A 21,308-nucleotide genomic window follows, 5' to 3' on the forward strand; every position below is an offset into this window, starting at 1 on the left:
TTTCTCAGAGAACTTGTTGTGAGTTACATAAAGAGGGATTTTACTGGTCAGTTAATGAACCCGGCTGTGCGCTCACGCAAGGAACGTCCAACGACGCCGACGACGACGACGACGAAAACGACGAGGACGACGGCTGAGTCGGCATTACGTAAGTAAATATGAATAATTTGTCATCTGAAAGCGGCAAAGAATGTAGCCCAAGAACACGGTCGCGTAATGCACACATCGGAAAATGCATCGGCAGAGAAAAGTGACCTGCAAGGAACAAGTGCATGGAAAGAGACATAAATGGACATTTATTTTATATGTCTCCGGATTTCAATTTTTTTTTTATGATTTTGAAAATGCTAATAAAAAATAGTGAAAAGTGGGAGAGGAATAACTGTTCATAAATCTTTAAATTATTAAAATCGAATAAAACGAATTAAACAAGAATAAGCAAATGGCAAACTTTTACTTTTAAATCAGAGTTTTATTGAATAATATTTTTAAAGATTGATAAGATTATTTACGCACGGTGATATTTATCGAGCGCATTTTTTCTTGGGAGATACCGGTATCATTCGTGCGTGCAAATCTCGCTATTATACGTTGCATGCAATCGCATATTTACGATTAAATCGGCCGATTTCTACCAACCTGTATTGTATTTTAGCGAGCCTCACATTATTTCAGTAATATTTTTTAAATCTTTTTAATCTATTGTAAGCCGTAAAATTTGAGTTTTTTTACGTGCGTTTTAAAAGAATTAAAATTAGAAATTAAAGTTATTTTAAAATATAAAAAAATAAATTTATAATAAAGAAATCTATTTATAAAAAAAGTACTTATAAAAAGCTTAAATTTTGAAAGTATTAAAAAATATAACAATAAAGAATTTTTGTGGAAATGCATTAAAGAGTATAAAAAATTACTAATTATATTGTATATACATGCAAATTGTTTTATATTTATTGTTCGTCTTCAATAAGAGATTGTTGCAAATCTTCGGATTATAACACATGAAATAGCCAATATTTCTGACCTGGATATATGCATCTTGACACACTTAACTTCATAGAGGATTAGCCACACAACAATTACGCGTAATACATCGGGAGATCTACCTTGCAAGAAGGTGTGATTTATCGTCCGTAGAAAATTGATTATATTAACATGCATATTAAAAATAAACGTATTACTTTACGTTAACGGATGCAATCGCGGAGCTTACACACTGACCGATTTCTCGTGCACTACTTAGGCGCGATCGGATACGAGTCCTTGAAAAGTGGATATTTCGTCGGTTTTAAGTGTTCAGGTTAGCAAGATCAATAATCCGATATACGTCGCTTCGTTCAGAAGTAGAGGAAACTTTTAAAAATCTTTCTAGATAATGCAATTCTTCGATTCGCAGAAAATCGAGCTGCCATAACTTGTCGAATTTATCGAGCGTTTTTATAGATATAATATAGAAATTTACAGTTTTTGTTATTTAATAAAAATTTAAAATTCACCGAGATACGGGTTTTGTATTTGCAGTTTTTTACAATAATAAATCATCAACGCGTAATAGTTCTTGAATAGAGTAGAATATATCTTATGTGAATTCTAATTAACAATGCATATTTTTTAGCATAAGTGAGATGAGATAATTTATCTTTTTTGTATTCATCAAGTAACGCCTGCCTTACGATGACTTTTCGATGATCATTCACACGAGACGACTTTTCACCGGGTTTATCTTTTTAATGGTATCTCTGTCGCCTACTGATACGTCACATTACCGATATTTTATTGTATTTTTTTTTGCTGTAATATTATTATTATCTACGATTCAACTGCGTCAAAAACACATTATCAGGGCGATATTACGGAAAAATTATGGATGTGGATAAAATTTTTATCGCCGTCTTTTATTGCCGTCGCGGAAACATTAATGGGCACGATATATACATATATAAACCTAGCTGTAAAAATTCTACAGCAACATTTCAAAGTTTTAAAGCACGTCAATAAATAACGACTTTCTTAAAAAAAAATTTTTTTTTTAGTTTTGTACGGTATTTCTAATTTGGAATCTAGCGAATAATTTCAAATATGCATATTATTTCGGAATTTCTGAATTATATATTAGATATTTCAAAAAAATGTCAAATTGTTGCATCGTGTCCGGCTCATTTTGCGGTAACGTAAAGCGGTTGAAGCACTCTTCTCTTCTTAGATTGGTCGACAATGCGGAAGGAGTAATCATTATTTTCCTCTTTACCTTGTATTGCTCATACGTGTCGTACTGCTGTATCATTACTCGCGAGGCAAACGAGTTGTTGTTGCAGGATAATTTCAGAAATTTCCAAAAAGGGACTATCCAGCAGCGAATGACATTCGTTAATGTAATTGCGTTATCGCACGATTGAATAATACGAGCAAAAAATTCATCGATTATCGTATAAAAACAGAATTGCGTCTGACAACATAGTGCTCAAATCGTTGCAATCTATATACACTTCCCGTCCACGATTTTTGGACACGTAGTCTCGGTGCACTCGCACTTACGCGGTTGCATCAAGATAACGGTTTCCATATCAAGGGTCGAAGTTTCGGTCCGCGAGCAGATTACTTTAACATTTAATTACCGGAATTGCGCGATGTTTTTCACACCAAGGAAGAAATGGAAAGTCCCTCCTTAGCGATCGCCTCTTTTCACGAGTATTACTCAAGTTAATACGGTCGGTACGGATCATTTCGAAATTTGAAGAAACCCCGAGAAAGCAACTTAACGTCAGCACGAGGTAGAGAGGAGGGTACGAGAATATTTGAAACGCGATTACGTGCTCGTGTGTAATAATTTTTGCTCAATTTTTCGAGGCCACTCTAAACTATTGGATGATTGCATAAGTTCGTGCCCGATTTTCATAGATGGCATTAAGTTACTGCATGGCGGAGTTCTATTGTTTTCGTGTGGTAATTGTTGCTTACACCGAATAGATGACGTTGTCTTATGTCAATTTAGCATCAGACATTGTTCAGATAAGTCCATTGGTGCATAAGAGAAATCATTAAAAATGGGAATATTTGAAACGCGATTACGTGCTCGTGTGTAATAATTTTTGCTCAATTTTTCGAGGCCGCTCTAAACTATTTCAATTCCCGTTGCGCGTAAACTAAAAAGACACACGCCAGACGAATATTGTTGATATTGCTACAACAGTATCTTAATCCAAGGCAAATTTAAAATAAAATGCACTAATATATGAGACGCGTTTAATATTCAAAAATATTCAAAAATTTCGATGAATATAAAAAAGATATATTTTGCGAGAGAAAATAAGATGTTCTTATCGTATTTTTTCAACTTTTTCAAAGCATGGTAACTTCTTTACGAAGTATGTAGTATCAATAAATATATTTGCTGGCATTCAAGACGCGAATACGTCGAAAAGAGTCAATGGGATAAGTAAACATCAATGTTGAAAAACAAAGATTTATTGTGATTTCGATAAGAGTATTATATTCGACAAAATTTATTTTGGTATAGAATAATAATACACAATATTTGTCGTTTACAATAGTATTAAAAATATGTACAAAACAAACGTAGATATACTTAAAACAAACATAAATATATTTAAAACGTTGATATATTTTAAAAGCTGCAATTAGTTAAAAAGATTGATATTCTTTCGTTTATATAAAAAAAAAACAATAAATTGTTTAATATTAACAAAATCTGTAATTTCAATAGCAATTTTTTTTCTTAATATTTGAATGATTTAATTATACATAAAGTAAATATTTGCATTTAATTAGCATGCTTATTAATTAATAAATCGAAAGACTTTTCGATTCTCTGAAGCGACTGATTATCGATGGCAATTAAATGCGCGGTTGCGGTTCTTCGTGGAAGATGATCTAATTAAAGAAAGCCAATTATGATTGCATTAATTAAGAAGTAATGCATGATCGACGAAACAAAGACCCGTATTATTGTCGGCAAAACTGAAACAATAAGTAACCTGATTTCAAAATATAAAATATTTACTTTTTATAATTTTAGTAATTTCCCAAAAGTTTTTTTATAATCTATGAGTATATTGGGATTTTTTTCTGATCCGCGCGTCTTACGCTTTCTACATAAGTCTCATACATAGATATCAGATGATATTTAATTATTACAGTTTAAAAAAGTTTTTGTTTTATTAATATTAATAAAGCAATTTATATCAATAATGCTGTTGATAATATGCTGTTAATAACACTGACAAGTCAACTGACAGTAACAGGCAATTTATTACGCAGAAAAGATATAATAATAAGAATATAAGAGCAAAAACTGTTTTATAGATATTCATGTATTTATCCATCTAGCAAAAAAAAAAGTGTCATATATCATAATTGTGCGGAATATTCCGCGTTGAAAACGCATCGCTGATTATTCTATATTAATAATCTGAAATAATATACATGTATAACAATGTATAATTAATAAACTGAGAGCGAGAGTTAAATTGCACAAACCTATTAATCTCGAAAATCGAGTAGTAATGAAATAAAGCAAAGACATAAAATTTGTCAATAGAAAGAAAATAAAATAAATATTGTAAAATAAAGTAGATATCGGGCACACATTCTGTAAGATTTTTTGCGACAAAGAGTGTTCTTGAAATCGCAAAGGAGTGAGGGATCGCGTATAAACAGCGCGTAGCACAAAAGAGCACGTGTTATGTAACTAGAATCAAATCCGGCAAGGACGTTTGTCAGAAAGGAACGATAATAATTTACGGATGCCAGGTTGCGTTTCCTTGATGCTCGATCTCTCGGCGAAAGTTTCGCGATGCGTCGAGGAGTCAAGGAGTCACCGATTGTGCGTGTCATTGCGTACTCGGTCAGGCAAGTTTGGCGCAACGGTTTGGCGGAGGGGCATCGCGGTACGACATCATCCGGGGTGGTTTCACTTCTTTCGGTAATGTCGGGAGATCGTGAAAGCTTGATCTAGTTTTAACGTCCGTGCGCGCAATAACAGACGGAGAAGCGGTGCGTCATGCGTGTTTCTACTCCTGCTTGTATTCGCGAATGGAAAGGCAGCTATCAGACTTCCTTTTCGCTATCGCGAGTTGGAACGACCATCGTATTTAAGGTCATTACCATTACTTAGCTGCGACGAATAGATTGGAAATAGATCTGGCAAAGAGAAAGAGAAAAGAGAGAGGTGGAGGTGGGGAAAGGGAAATTTTTAACGATGGTGAAGGTTACAAAATAAATAAAAAGCTTTAATTTAGCCGGGAAGATTAATGAGGCAGAAATGGAGATGCTGGGAAGATAATAATAGATTTAGTCGTAGATATATGAATCACATACTCGCGCATTCATTATACAGAATACGTACGAAAAGCTAACTTTTATAAAAAAAATATATCCTATTATTATATAATAATAGATCTCTGTAATCACATAGAGAGATGTATCAATCACATACGATACTTGCAAAAAGCAAACTTCTGTAATATGTGTGTAACTGTCTATTATTATATAATAATAGAGATCTTTTTATAAAGAGAGTCACAGATATATCAATCATATTTGATTCATACAAAAGACTTATACGAAAAATGGAACTTGTGTAATATATCCAGGCAAAACACACACACACTCGACAGATCTACGATGAAGGTTAAAGCCTTCATTTAGAAAAAATTCTCAGAAGATTAGGGGGTTTGTACGCCACGGGCGTTCTTCGTGAATGTTCAATGAACCTTTTGCTAATGGTACAAATTCTACTCGCTTTACTTTCTAGTAACAGATATTAACATTTTTCTACGTAACATTTAATGAGGGACTATGTTGTTCCTTGATCCTTGATCGAAAATTGCGTTGAAAACACCATCAACGTCATTATTGGCTATCAGCTATGATTAAGATAACGAGATCAGCAATTAACGCTAACGTATATGTATGCCGGCACGTAGTTATATATTGTTAATAGGCGAAAATACAAGCTTAATCAGCCTAAACCGCACGCTATCATCGCAGAATATCATGCGTTTTGCCGTGCGAGTATCGATTATGCACGACAGTCGTGACGGTATGTTAAGCAGGGATAAGCACACATTTCGTACGCACGCATTTAGTGAAACAAAATTTACAATTTCTTGCATAGTTCGTGTGGAATCACTCTCGCGCGATTCTTCTTACCTGTGTATCTTTACCTAAAATAACGAATTCTCCGAGTAAACTAAAGTATCGTACATTCTATCACGTCCTTTACGTTACTGCATTCGTTACATCTGCGACACAAAGTACAGATTATGACGGGAATAAAAAATTACGATATACCATATAAATGTAAACTTGCGCAGGTAATCGAGGCAGATATGGAATTATCTGGCTTACTATCGTCGAGCTGCGAAAGCGGTAGGACCAGTTGAACAATGCGCATGTTGTTGTAACGATGCATTAGGCAATAAGAGACAGTGGCGAGTAAAAGTACCGAAAGTATCGTTGGCGATCGCCCTTGCAAACACGAGACAGAAAGTTACGATCGTAAGATTGTGTTAGCGCATATCATTTTCCAAGTGCGCACATATACGTTATAAAGAGAAAGAGAAAAAGAACGGCAAATAATTTTATGCGAGGTATATCCGAAACGCTTCAATGCAAACGCATTTTTGTAACAGACACATATGTGTGATCATTAATCACTTGTCTAGAGGCCTTGAAGCAATTCAATTATCGAATTTTGTGTATGAACGGCATTGTAATTTGGGGACCATTCTATGTATATAAGATTGGATCGAACATCATAATTTAATGTTAGATCATCATTATGACTTACTGGCCATGACTAGTAGAAAAAATGCCATTTAATTCTTTTTAACTTCTTTTAAATGTAAAGTTGATAAAAAAAACCCTAACGTCGTTTAAACCGTGTTTTCACGCATTTTATGAAACCATTGCTTATGTTCCTGGAAGTTGCTTCAGTCATCGGTTTACAATGACGATTACACCTGTGTCATCGTATTTACTGTACAAGAAATACTTCTCGAAGAAATTCGAGACAGACGCGCTAATAAATTGACGTGAATTTTGTTATTTCGGTGACTTTTTGACCAGTCTTTCTTTATATATTTGATTAATAATTCCACAGACAAATGTTGAAAGATTATAAAGAAGAGAATGTTTATTCAATTTTTTTCTGCTGAAGGAAAACTGACTTAAAATTCGCCGAACAATTTATAATTGAGAGAAAGTATGCGAGTTCTGATACAGGTTGTGTGATATTTAAAGTTAATATAACATTCCATGCTCGCAAGACATGCGCCTTAATTTTACAACACGCTCGCATTTGTTTATTAATATTTTTTCTCTAATTTGCAAAGAATTAATAAGAAAAATTATAACATTATTTTTAAATTTAAAATATCGAGATTATGAAACGCTAATAAAATAAGCAACTTTTAATCGAGTTTAGTGATTGAAAAAGCAATCTGCTTTGCATTTCGTTCGACGTAAATACGTATTTTAATCTTGGCTCCGTAAAATATTATAGATTATTTATCTTTTTGATGTAAAGCGAGGAGATATAACGAGACTTTCTGGATTAATTCTACCTTTCTCTTTTAATGTAACCGTTATATTAGTTCATGTCTTTTGAAAAAAATACAATAATTAATAAAGTTATGAAGCAAAAAATAACGGAATATTTCGTATAAAAATACAAGACCATTATGAATAGTTCTCGTTGTCACATGATATATCAAAGTATTGATGAGCGCCGAATATATGTAGTCGAAAGACAAATTAGTTCTACGCATACTTGTATTAACCGATCTGCTCTCACCGGTATTTCCCAAAGTCGTGCGAAAAAAATGGATAAACGCGAAGGAATAAACTTTGCATTCTTAAACGTGGTCGTTCTCGTGGTTAACATCGCTCATTAACGACTCGTCCGTTCAAATTATGTGTCAGCGATCTTAGGTCATGTAAAAGTATGAAGAGATGTCTTTATATTGCATCGTGCAATAAATTTAATTTTGGCGAAACGTTAGACGATTTCTTCAAATAATTATTTTCGTGATAGACTTCGAATTTTTTTGGAACTAAACCGAGTTATGCAACGTGTCGAGTGTAAAAATAATCAAGAAAAAATTTATATATTCTGCTGAAACATGGATTATGTTTATCTATATCTAAGATCTCACGTTACGCAATTAAGGATTAAAAAACGGTTCGTTTGACGTATAATATTTTTATAACATTTACGTATATTTTTTAATTTAATGTCATTATTATAATTGCAGCAATTGACCACGAGAGTTATTTGTAAATAAAATCATAATAAGTATAAAACCTCGGTATTTATGACGTTTGTGTGCGTCAGCTATATAAATGCTTAATTGACTGTTTCAACAAGTATCACTTAAGCGTAGCATTTATATATTACAAGACGATTATCACTTCTCCACAATATATAAAAAATTTTTAATTAGTTTATATGTATCAGATGTTCTAAGAAATAAGTTATTTATACATAGCATCTTAGAAATTAATAGTATTTGTGCATTTTTAAAAAATCGTATTCAGAGAGAATTTTTGTTAACATCTTTTAAACATTATATATTCTATCTCGTAATTAAATTTTGATATAATATAATTTTATTATAATTTTTAGTTATTTAGAATTAATTGAAAAATAAAACTTTCTTACTTAATTTCTCAAAAATATACGATAATTTTCTCTTTTAAAATTTAATCTAAAAGAGTATTTAACTGTAGTATCTTCAAAATAGGATATAATCATATAATATTATATAATCATATAATATGTTATTGATTTGCGCTTGAAGTAAAAAAACAAAATTTTTTTGCTAATGTTGTAATATACATTTAAGAGCTATTAAATATTTGCAGACATAAACATATTAAATATATTTGCATTTAAATATTTATTCTACGAACTATCATGTAACAATAATTGTTTTATTTTTCTGTTACACATGATATTTTCTATTGTATTCTATTGATATTACTTATTTGCGTGTATTATTCCTGCAGGGCTGCACTTTGTTCCGTGATCTTTGCTATAGTCGATCAACTTTTTTTGCAACACGTGGTTGTTCAAGGAAACTAAACTTTTTTGTCTTTGTTGAATATTCATTTAGTGTTATATGTAAAATCTTCTATCTCTCATGCTGACCTCATTGCACTTTTATGTCATATAATAAATGCTTAAAACGACGATCACTGTTTGCAATATTGGCATTGATTGATAGTCATACAAAATTGAAAATAAATCTCTAATAGAAAACATTACATATAATTTATGACAATAGTAAACAATATTGCTTCCTCATAGAGGAAGCTTTGTTTTCGTGACAAAATGTTTTTTCGAGTTTTCTATGCCAATGTGTTTAGAATGTTCCAAAACGTCGAAAAATCATATTCCTAAAAAATGTCTGTATGTATGTGTGTGTGTGTGTGTGTGTGTATGTGTGTATGATGTATGTACGCAATATATTGTACAAATCTCTAACTTCCGCAATTTTTGAGATACCGGGTTAATTTTTTTTTACATGGATAGAGTATCATTCAAAGATGGTTGGTATTGAATTTGGTGAGTATCGGTGAAAGGGTTCATCTTTTTATAAAATTTTGAATTTTTTGAGAAATGTCTGTACACGCTGTAACTTTCAGAAAATTTGAGATATCGGATTAAATTTTTTTACATGAATAGAGTATTATTAAAGGATGGTTGGTACTGAATTTGGTGAGTATCGGTGAAAAGGTTCATTTTTTATAAAATTTTGGATTTTTTGAGAAATATCTGTACACGCTGTAACTTTTAGAAAATTTGAGATATTTCACAAAGCTTCCTCTATGAGGAAGCAAAAATTGAAAAATCTGCATGCTTAAAGCAGCTTAAGCTTTGTAAGATAAAATGATGAGGAAGCAATGTGCAAGTTTTTTTTACATAATATTTTACACAAATTTTACACACATAATTTGATACAATATTCCATTTTTATGTGCGGTATCGATTTTTACATTATAGTGTTCGTAAGAAAAATGCGGCTAACAGATTGTTGTACTTGTTGCAAAAATGCAAATTCGGCGATATTTTCACAATTTTGATCAAACGATTTTAATATTGACACAACAAAGTTGCGATGAAAAAGATTTTCACATAAATGCATATTTTGCAGTTACGTAATGTATGTTTGATGGCAAACAGTCGGTTACGTCGCGAAATGTGTATATCATGGTTTGCTCTTCGTTGTATTTTTTCGGTGGCGATTGGCCTGGCCGATTTCTTTTTTGCTTCTACCTTCTCTTTTTAATCACGTTTTGGTTTCGCATTTCAGGCAAAAGGCAAGAATAAAGGACCAACGACGAGATCACGACGAGTGAAAGTGAAGCCGGGGTAACGCGCGTCCCACCTGGACCAGGCGTGAAAGTCCAGTGCGTAATACGAACGCGAGGGACACGTGGTGTGGTGGTACCTGTCGAAACCGCGCTATCGACACGACGACGACGAGGCGATATTGATGATAACGACGGCGATAATGACGACGCAGGTACGCACTTACAGCGAGAACAATGCTCGGGGCAGTAACGCCAGATGATGATGATGATGATGATGATCCCCTCTAGACGCAATTCTGGATCAACGCGCACTCAATCGCCAATCAGAGCGTAAAGTGATTAATTATCTCTCTCTGGATTATATAATCCACTTTTATTCAACTGAGGTTGATAGTTTATTCATCAATCGAAGAGTATCGACCGTTCGAGGATTATTGAGAGCCGGTCTGAATAAAAGTGCGATTAATAAACATTGTTTAATATTATTTCCAAGAAACATTATTAATTAAATAAATTGCAGACAGCTAAAATTAAGGTTAATAAAAGTGACGTGATTGGTTCGGACTAATTGGTGTAGAACCATCTGATCAGTGTCTTTTTGGGTGAGATCAATATTTTTTATCAATCAACGAGCTCAAGAGAAAATTCTTCTGCACGATTTGTGAATTAATCGAAAATCGAAGATGAAGTTTATCGCATCCTTGTTTGGGACTGGGTCCCCGAAAGCGATGGGCAGGCAGTACATGAAAGTCGGCAGGAACGCCCTTTTTGGTGTGAGGACTGACAACATTGACACTATTTGTACCGAAAAAGTGCCGAGGCCGTTATCCTTGCTAATCTCTAAGAAAGGAAAACTCAGGCACGGTGAGTTACTACATTCTTTATATAATACGATAGTTAATGATAGACAGTTTCGATAAGTTTGACATTGAAAGCTAGAAATCTACCGCGCTTGAAAGTTTCGGCATCACTTCTTTTATAATATGTATTTCTATCTTGATTTTTTTTTATTACGCTACCGCTATTTTTATTACGTCAGTCATTTAAAAACTTTAGAGTGGTAATTTTATTAATCTTAAAATGTTAAGCAGCAACCAGGCTCGCTCTTGCGTAACTCTTTTGAGTGGTAATCTGATTAATTTATTACAAACCGTAATTTTTAACCGCGACTAATGATAACTTGTTATTAGATACGCGCGGGATTTATGTCGACAATCAGACCGAAACAAGGTTGCAGTACGAATTATAAATTGCCATTGTTCACTCGTCAACTTTCTTAATTACTTATTATTCTGTAAAGATAATCAAAATTTAGCGTCAATTGATTGCCACGAAATATTTAGCTAATTCCAGCATCGCTTGAATAAACATACGCAAGTCACGTTAATTGGTGAAGAAAAATGGTAGACATAAGACAAACAGTTTCTCCGTGGAGAAACTATTCAAGCGCTAAAAAAATAACGAAATTTATATCAATTTCTTCGTTATTTTACAAATGATGTACAATAATTTATTAAATGTTTAGAATGCATTTTAAATTATATGTTATACATTACTGAGTAATACTTACAATTAGTTTCACCAACAACAGATGACTTATTGGTGAAATAAATTCCCCTATGTCTTATTTTATAGCTGTAAAAAGAAAATTATTAAATTCATCCTGTGAATAAGTTATATGTTGTTGGCGAAATTGATCATATGCACCTATTAGCGTTTAGAATATTAATTAAATGTAAAGTAATTGAACTTAATATTACGTACAAGATGAGACCATATAAATTGTTTTAGAAATGTATTTTATTTATCTAAAAAAATTCTATAATATAATATATTAAAATAGAATTTATAGGGAAAAAATTGAAAAAAAACAGGACTTTAATTTTTTATCTTTAACACTTAAAATCTTAGCAATATTAATTACATATTTTCTTCTAACTATCAATCATCTAAAAAATTTGAAACACAATTATTTTCTTTCTAATAAAAATATTAATAATTTTGAACATAAATTACGTTTCTATTGAAAAATCTAGATAAAATTTATTACAAAATATTATGTTGTTAATTATTTTATTGAAGATTACATAATCAAAAATTTTTCATGTTAAAAATTTTACGTTTACGTTTAAAACAATATCTTTGCTTTCTCGGTGGTTTCCAGTATTATGGTCAAAATACTACAGATCTTATCCAATGATTATTGTTTACGCTTAAATCATATCAAAGTAAGAGCTGCCGTATCGCACCATAACTCTGTCACGTTCAAGGAGTCGACGTATCTTCTCATTACCTTGATAAACAAGAAGCAAACTAAACCGCAAAGTTATCGTTGATCGTTACATTCATGGTAGTTCCGTGTAGTCGATTAGGGGCGCGATACCGTACTTCATGTTAAATCTTTGCGAAGTCGCGCCGGCAAGAAGTAAATTCTATCTTTTTACTATGATTTCATTAAAATTCTTACAATTGTCTTTTGGATATTAATTAATTCTTTTTTCTCCGACGCTCAATATTTTCATGAACAGTGAGGACTCTCGTGACGAGTGTTTACTTTAAAAATAAATCGTTTTTCTTCTAATAAGAAATCTAATTTGTCGATATATTCTTGCTTAATTAAAATGTTTAAGAGAAATATTACTTCTTGAGTGTAAAATAAGTTACTTTATTTGAAAATAATATATATGTTTAAAGTAAAAGCGGTTGATATCTTTGCTTTACAAAACGCGCTTTAGATTTTTTAGAGAACTCTTAATTGGGAGAAAGTTTGGAACATTTCATGCAGCTATCTAGACTATCTCTACTCTGACCTACGATTATTACGATGTAAACTACATGCAGTTAGTGAAAATTTCGAAACCGTATCGCAAACGTACATGGTACGTTTCTTGATTTATCGTTTGATCTAAATCTATATGTAAATCTTTTAATTAATTAATTTTGTATTTACTTTTTCTCTTCATGAAAATTTAATCAAGCACCTTCAACCATGTGTATGTGTTGTGTGAGAAAACACTTTCTGAAATACTGCATATATTTTTATTTTACACTTTCTTTCATTATAACTTTTGCTTTTGTGAAAGAAAATGATATAATAGTGTTTATTACTTTTCATATTTTCCGGAAGCTCTAACGGTAAAAAATGTTAAACACGGTCAGTTACCGCAAATCTAAATGTATAATGGTATAGCAACACTACTTTATTAGAAGCATGTTTTGATATAATTCGCAGTTTCTCAACATGCGATTTATAATTGAAGTGTGTTTCAGGATGTTGTTGATTAAATTCCAGTATTCCGAGTGCAATGATTGCAAGATAGTTACAAATTAGCAAGTCATCTTAATTAGATCATTCTTCATGAATATCGGAATGCATGAAATTCAGTGCGCCGAACAGTACATTGCTCCTTTCCGCTTGTGCCTCGCGTATATAGAAAGAATATTTGACATTACTTTCAGACATCGGGAAAATATAGATATATACATCAACGTTCTATAATATTATTGATTCTTGCGCGTTAACGAATCTGCATTTTATAACGTAATATTATAATAGAAATAATATAAAGAGAAGAACTAATACACGTTTAGTAATATAACATAATCAGTAGCAATTTCGTCGAAAGATTAATTGTCTTTTATCATCGATTATACAAAACAATAATGATTGTAATGATTGAGACATTAATGGTTAAATATCCTGATAATGAAATCTTAGATTAGATTGTCATTTAGTTTTTTATCGAATTAAGTCGCACACAAATAAAACTTCTTTAAAAAGTTTTTCTACGGAAAAGTCGTCACGGAAGAATCTATCGTTAACAAGAGAACTGATTGCGGCAGAACATCTTGTACATACATGTAGGCAATATTAACCACTCTGTGCAACATACCTAAGGCCGAAGTGCAGTGGGTCAGTGGAACGCGAATGATAGAGGACAGGTTGCACAGCACAGTTATACGTTACGCATCACTTCGATTACGCTTCATTATCGCCGACACGTTTTACGCTGACATCCTATCGTAAAAGTTTGTTATTTCAAGAAATAGTAGAAATTTTCGATTCCCAGGAATCTCTTAAAAGAAAGTAGTTAGTATATAATAATACACACACATCATGGATCAATATTATATAGGATATATGTATATAATGTACCAAATGTAGAAACGTTCTCGCTACGAAGAAAAAGCTTTCTATTTAATTTTATTCGAAGCATTGCAGAAAAAAAAGAGGAAGAAAGATATATATATATATATGTATATAATGTAGAAACGTTCTCGCTACGAAGAAAAAGCTTTCTATTTAATTTTATTCGAAGCATTGCAGAAAAAAAAGAGGAAGAAAGATAAGAAAGATAATGAAAAAAATAACAAATTGATAATGAAAAAATATCATAAAAAGATTGACAATTTTTTTCAAGCATTTGACATTATAACTAGTTAGACCGACACGATTTTTAGGCAACTTAATGACCTGGTAGAGGAGTGTCCTTTCCGATGTCTTCGGAGATCTTGATGCTGAAGTAATCCTCATTGAAAACGGGCACGAGGTCGTCTACGTCCGTGACAACAATCGTGACGATCGACGTCGCAGTGTCAGCCGGTATCTCGTTGTTGATTAGCTCGGTAGCCCTGACTTGGAAAGTGTAAATACCACCATTTTGCAAGATCCTGGGATCCTCACGATCGAGAGACACGTTGGTCGTCACCAGCTTGCCGACGGTTACATCACCGTCGCGGGACATCTCGAGATCAAAGTGGCCCGCATTCTCGTCTTCCAACGTTAATAGCAAATTCCTAGATTGGCCCGTGTCGCCGTCGCGAGCTCGCACTATCAGAACCGTGTGACTAGCTGGGGTGTTCTCCGGAAGCGCCGCGCTATAAGGCGCATTCAGGAAAACGGGTGGCTGATCCTGCGCGACAAATTTTGCCGAATAAGTAAGAATAATAATAACGCTTCAAAGAGAAAATTTTGTTTCTATAAATCTGGCAGCATCTGTCAATTTAGCATCATTATTATATCGTGGAAATTGACATGAAATCGCTGAAATAATTAGTCTCGCAGTTTTATTTTATACTATTTAATAATCAATTAAACTTTATTTATTTTTCTTATACATCTATAAATTGAATTTAACATATTTTTTTTTTAATTTAAGAATTAATAAAAAGCAGGTCAATAAGATTGAAACATTAAATATATCCAATAGCGCGAAGAATGTGACACAGAAATAAAACTGAGAGACACACGTTACTTTAGCGCAAATAAGCTCTAAACGTTACTCGCGAGGTGTGACCTAAATCTCCACTTGACAATATTCATGCTGACAGGCAGAAATTGAATAACTAGTTGATGATTCTCTGCTAATTTTATCGCAAACGATGTTATTATTCAATGTAAGACCATAGCCAATTATGTACCGGCTATTTCAGTGACGATCGAGACCTACTTACCTGAACGTCGAGAACGTCAACGGCAACGGTCGCTCTAGCCTGCAATCTTTTTGATGGATCGCTAGCTCCGTCGACAGCCAGTAGATTAATCAAGTACGAGTTCCTCCTCTCATAATCTAACGGTTTTGCTAGCGTGATCTGCACGTCGTATTTCCCCTCGGCGAGCTGAAAGAAGCCATTGCAATAATATTCAATACACCGGTACATTCGATTAATTTTTCTTTTTGAAATAAAAAATTATTTTACAAACAAACTAAAAAGATATAATAGACAGATATAAATTTAAATACACATATATATGATTATCTTTAATTTTATTAAAATAATTTAATTTTCTTAACAATTCACTTATTTTGTTTTTTACATTCTTTTCTCGTAAAAATTAATTATATTTATTTATTTATTTATTATATATATACATATACGAAGCAAGTATAAAATACAGCGTAGTTAATCCAGCGTTAAAGTCTCTGCTAATATTCTATCCGGCGTTGAAATCTTTGAGAGCGATAGACAGGGAGAAGGCATTCCTTACAGCATGTTTATACATTATTCATGTTTTAAATTTCATATTATGATTTCAGATTATATATTCCCTCAATTTTTAAATATCGCCGTATCTCTTATAAAAATATAATTGCAAAACTTTTCAAACACACACATCTGTTTAAAAACGTCAAAGGGATAAGAAGGAAAAAGAAAGGAAATTTATCTCTGCCTTTTCTATGCCGTTCTGCCTTCTGGGCAAGAAACGTCCTCATCCTGCGTCCGTATCCTTCATTCCGCGATACCGTTAGGTTCCGCGAGAAAATACGAGTTTCTGCTCGTCTTGTTTTTACCGAACACGGTGTTAACGGCAAGGGCGGCACAATTTTCACTCACGCTTTGCATCACGCGAGATAGACACGCTTACGTAATTCGAAATCTTGTCGTCGTCCTTAAAATCTTTCTTTTAACTTTTCCCCACGCAAACGGTTTTATTACCGGAAATCGGCGCATTTTTGGAATAGTTCCTTCCTCTTTCCTCCTTCCTTCTCTTGCTTTCTCTCGCACTGCCGCAAAAAAAAAAGAGATTACTACTAATATCATTTAACATCTTAATGCTTTCGCGTTAATGACGAGGTCATGCAGTCTGCATGATAAAATCTCGCATTAAGCCATCTGTGAATAAGGATCTGCGATACAAATCTTTATTCGAACCTTGATAATTGTGCAATCGTTTCGCTCAAGTATAAGATGGTCAAACTAATAAATAAAAAAAATTGCGACGAATGAGAGAATAGAAACAACGGAATAAAACCGGTTGCCATTAAGAGTGATTAAATCGATGACAATATATCTTGCGAAATCTTCGCAGTCGGTTATGAATTAATAATAATGCTTATTATTACACTACGAGAATATGCTCAAAAAACAAAACAACCGCCGCCAAAACACTCGAGTAAAGTATCGCTAGGATTTAGCGATCGAGAACGAAGGCTTGAATAAGGCTCTGATTGAAGAAGCATGATAAATCGTTCAATGTACCGCGCAAATCATTTATCTATTATACATCGTAGCGAAGCGCATTGACATTACTATGCCACATTCATAGATCCGCGCTATCGACTTTCTAATACGCTTGTCCTGCAATGGGACGGGGCCACGTCCTGTCATTACATAGCGTCATGATATACAGGTTGGCAATTGCAGACAGGCGAGATATATGTATACGCATCATTATCGTATCACGTGAGCTCGAGTTTGACCGCGTTGTGTCGTATCACGTGAAGAAGCGTGGTGTCATTATTTTCCATTTCTTCTTATGGGTCACACACAAGCATATATACGATATATAGTACCTGATATATATTCTGTCTAATTTGTCTCGCCTGCTTCTGCTTCGACGTGACAAAACTAGAATAACCGGAGTCTGACTATGCATCCTCTATATGACAGATAAAAGGTATTTTGTATGCAGAATATCTTTGAAGTCGTATACTTTCTTTGAGTCATTGGAAGCTGATTTAGACGGGATGCGATATGAATGAGTGAAAATTGAAAGTTTTACGACACCAATTCTCAGACGAGAATGGAAACAATCAGTAAATTTCATATTTGATATCGGCAATTAACAAATTACGATATAAAGTGGTGTTTCATTGATAAGAAGCACTCAACGCTTTTACATTCTTTCTGGAAATAATTAAAATTATCTCCTGATTTTTTTCAAAATGTTCGTGTATTAAAAACTCAGTATATATTTATACTTAGCGTAAGAAAAAAATAAACAATCGGTATGTCTACTTTATTTCAAGTTCATATTTAAATTACTGATGGATCACGGCTCTATTATCATAGAAAATCGCGCTATTTTTCCTTATTACGGAAGTTATTAACACACTTACATCAATCAAATTACATCAATCTTCTTGCGTAATAAAAGTTTTAACGTAACTGCAAGAAGGTCACAAGTGGTATTAAGTATTAAGCCATTCCATATGCAAGATTGTCTAAAAGTAGAAAAAAACTATATGCAAAAACACTATTCTCTATCTTTTACATTGACGTTTCGCAAAAAAAGAGAGACAAGAATTAAAATAGTGTTGCAATGATTATGACTATCGATTATTGACTATCGATTATTCAAGCCTATTCGGTTTTTGTCGTGCAATAAAATTACATTAATGGCAAAATTACTTGGTTGCGTGGATCAAGATAAGATGAAAAAGACAATCTTTTAGTTCTATATATAGAGGAACTGGTTTACATCTTATTTATTGGAAACGCGTTTTTATTTGGACTAGAATGCAAATGCGATTAAATCTTTTTGAAGCCATATTTTATATTCTATCTTATGATCTTATTAAATTTTCGCGACTTAGTTATCTTTTTTTATAAAAACTTCAGAATTACAGCGAGTTCTAGTTTAATTGATACTTCCGTGTAAAATAATTGTATGTTTGTATAATCGTAAGTAACAACTTTTTACATAATCTTAACATTTAAAAAATCGTCATTCTCATCGAAGTCAGCGGTGGCGAGTTTTTCCGCATAGATATATCGAATTTACTGCTTTCTACTTGTAGTTCTCTTCCTGTATGAGAACAATCTCGCATGAATACTGCTAAATATTCTGAACGAGATAACATAATTGATAGTTTAAGTGCGTTTAGTAAAACATCTAGCAAGCTTTTACATGGTTGTAGAAAACTATAATTAACGAGTTAAATTAACTTTGCAACGCCAATGTAATATGATTAACATTGACCTTAAAACACTAAAAGACCACTTTCAAATGCGTGCCAATTTTCTAAAATAAAAATGCGCATTCCTCTTTTTTCAGCGAAATAATCTAGCATTAAAAATTCTAAATGCCAATAAAATTTAATTCTGTTGCAGAATTTTTAATTTTTAAAAATATTTTTTTCAATATCATGCTAGTTCATATTAGTAGACTTTCTATATGAAACGTGGTGTCCCTACAGTCGATTGCATGGCAACCCAAGGTCGATGATTTCGTTAGGCCATTGTACTCACTCGAGAAGTCGAGATGGTGGTTCGAATGGCATGAATCCGGTAACAAAAGATCGAAGGTCATAGAACAAGAGATGTCTGTATTCTTGCACGGTCAAGATCGTGTGCTCTTTGTTTCACTACTAGTTCCCGGAACAATTACAATGACAAATTCAATGATCTTGTGATTTATAAAATGCAAATTAATTTTGTCGAGTTATGACAATTAATTTTTAGATATGATAGAGATATGTCCAAGACAAAATGAAATGCAGAATCAAGGCGTCGGTAATTTAACGAATGATTTAATGTTATGAGATTAAGATCTTTTGTAAAAACATCAAGAGTAAGCCGAATTTTAGCAAATATATAAAAGTCAAATAGTGTAAAATTCGAAACATCTGGAACTTTTAAAGTTGTCACTTCTACTATGCTAATTCGTATAGTTTGCTATGAGTCAGGACAAATCAATATCGCGTCTTTAACTGTATGATTATTCCGCATAACGATATGCGGGAAATTCCCGCGCGAGCAAATAACATTTCAATTTACATCTTTTCTGCTTGATGAGCCAGACGAAGCTCTAACGACAACACCCCGATGAACAAAGTTCATTCATTGCTCTGTTGTTAGTTAGTGAGTTTAGTTAAGATTTTGCGTTGCTGAAAAATTTTTGCTGTCGACTTGTGCGTTGCGTCTCTTTTATACACAATTATTAATGTATCACCATGTTCGTGGATTCATGCTTAAAGAATCGAGGTTTCTGCCCCGAAATAACATGGACTACATGGAGAATGGTTTTTGCCTTTTGGAGCGACATGAGGGATGGTCACTGATGATGGCCAAAAAAAGGGCCGAAACGTCCGCCTTTCGCGAATCATGTAATTAAAGAAATTCTCTAATTTTTTAATTTATTTTTTGGTTTAAATTATATACCTTTGCGCCCTAAAAACTGCGCGTGGCTCTTTTGCCATTTTACTCGGATTTTACTTGATTTTAATCGTGCAAGAGCCTTACTTTTATATCATTTTATTTTATCGTATATCTTTCACAGGATATTTTTAATATTTTTATATATCTTTTAATATATATTTCTCACCACCAAAATTTATGGCTGATTTTTTTTTCGCTATTACAACGCAACATTTCTACATTTTCAATTTTTAATATTCATGAATATCGAAACTAAAAAAAAAACAAAAATCGCTTATTTTAAATATTTATTTTTTATTAAGATGTATTATTTGTATCTTTGCGCTAACACTAATTAATTTGCATCTTTGGAGCAATCGCGATTTTATTTCTTCTTATCAAAGGCACAGCTTCGCGAGATTCGGAGCGAAACTTGTGACTTTAGACTTGCACGAATCGGGCATACAAACGTGCGACGCTCAAGCATTTGTGGGCCTCACAAAGTTGGAAAAACTAATGCTCTGGGGCAATAAACTGACATTGGTGCCGGGAGATTGGTTCGTGAATATGTACTCCCTGCAGACCCTGGACTTGTCGTTCAACTTTATCCAGGGAATCGATTACATGATCTTTCAGATGCTTCCCAATTTGAAGAACTTTTACTTCGACTACAACCAGCTTCGTTATATCGACTACAATATGTTCGCTTATCTGGGTAATCTGAAGAGAGTGAAATTCAGCAAGAATCCGTTGAGCTGGCCGTAAGTTATTATTATTGTTGAAGCGAAATATCAATGTATATATAAAGCAATATAATTTTACATTATTAATATTACTTTGTATTATTGATTTTAGATAAAATATAAACTGTAAAATTTTTGCTTGCAATACTCATTATTTCGCAAAATTTAATTATTTCGATAAAAAAAATACTTTTAAACTATATTTAGTTAAATAAATTAAAAATGTTAAGTGAAATATATAAACGGTTTCTGTTCATGTAAATGTAACACGTATCATATTCTTTTAGATATCGCGCTCGCTTGACGTGGCAACTGGAGAACCAGAAGGTCGACGCATCGGACGTATGGGAAGATTGGAACTGGATG

The 21,308-nt window shown here is 33.0% G+C and overlaps 1 protein-coding gene across 1 annotated transcript in view; it reads left to right on the forward strand.

The window, feature by feature from the left end:
* LOC115241242 (scavenger receptor class B member 1) overlaps positions 1-21,308 on the forward strand; it is a 42,185-nt gene continuing 20,877 nt past the window's right edge. Inside the window, exons 1-2 of the mRNA XM_029816899.1 lie at positions 1-148; positions 10,338-11,202. Coding sequence (XP_029672759.1) covers positions 11,022-11,202 — 181 coding nt within the window. The 5' untranslated portion in view covers positions 1-148; positions 10,338-11,021. The remainder of the gene's footprint in view (positions 149-10,337; positions 11,203-21,308) is intronic.

The sequence above is a fragment of the Formica exsecta genome, unplaced genomic scaffold (genome assembly GCF_003651465.1).
Source record: "Formica exsecta isolate Colony F162 unplaced genomic scaffold, ASM365146v1 scaffold47, whole genome shotgun sequence".
NCBI classification, from domain to species: Eukaryota; Metazoa; Arthropoda; class Insecta; order Hymenoptera; family Formicidae; genus Formica; species Formica exsecta.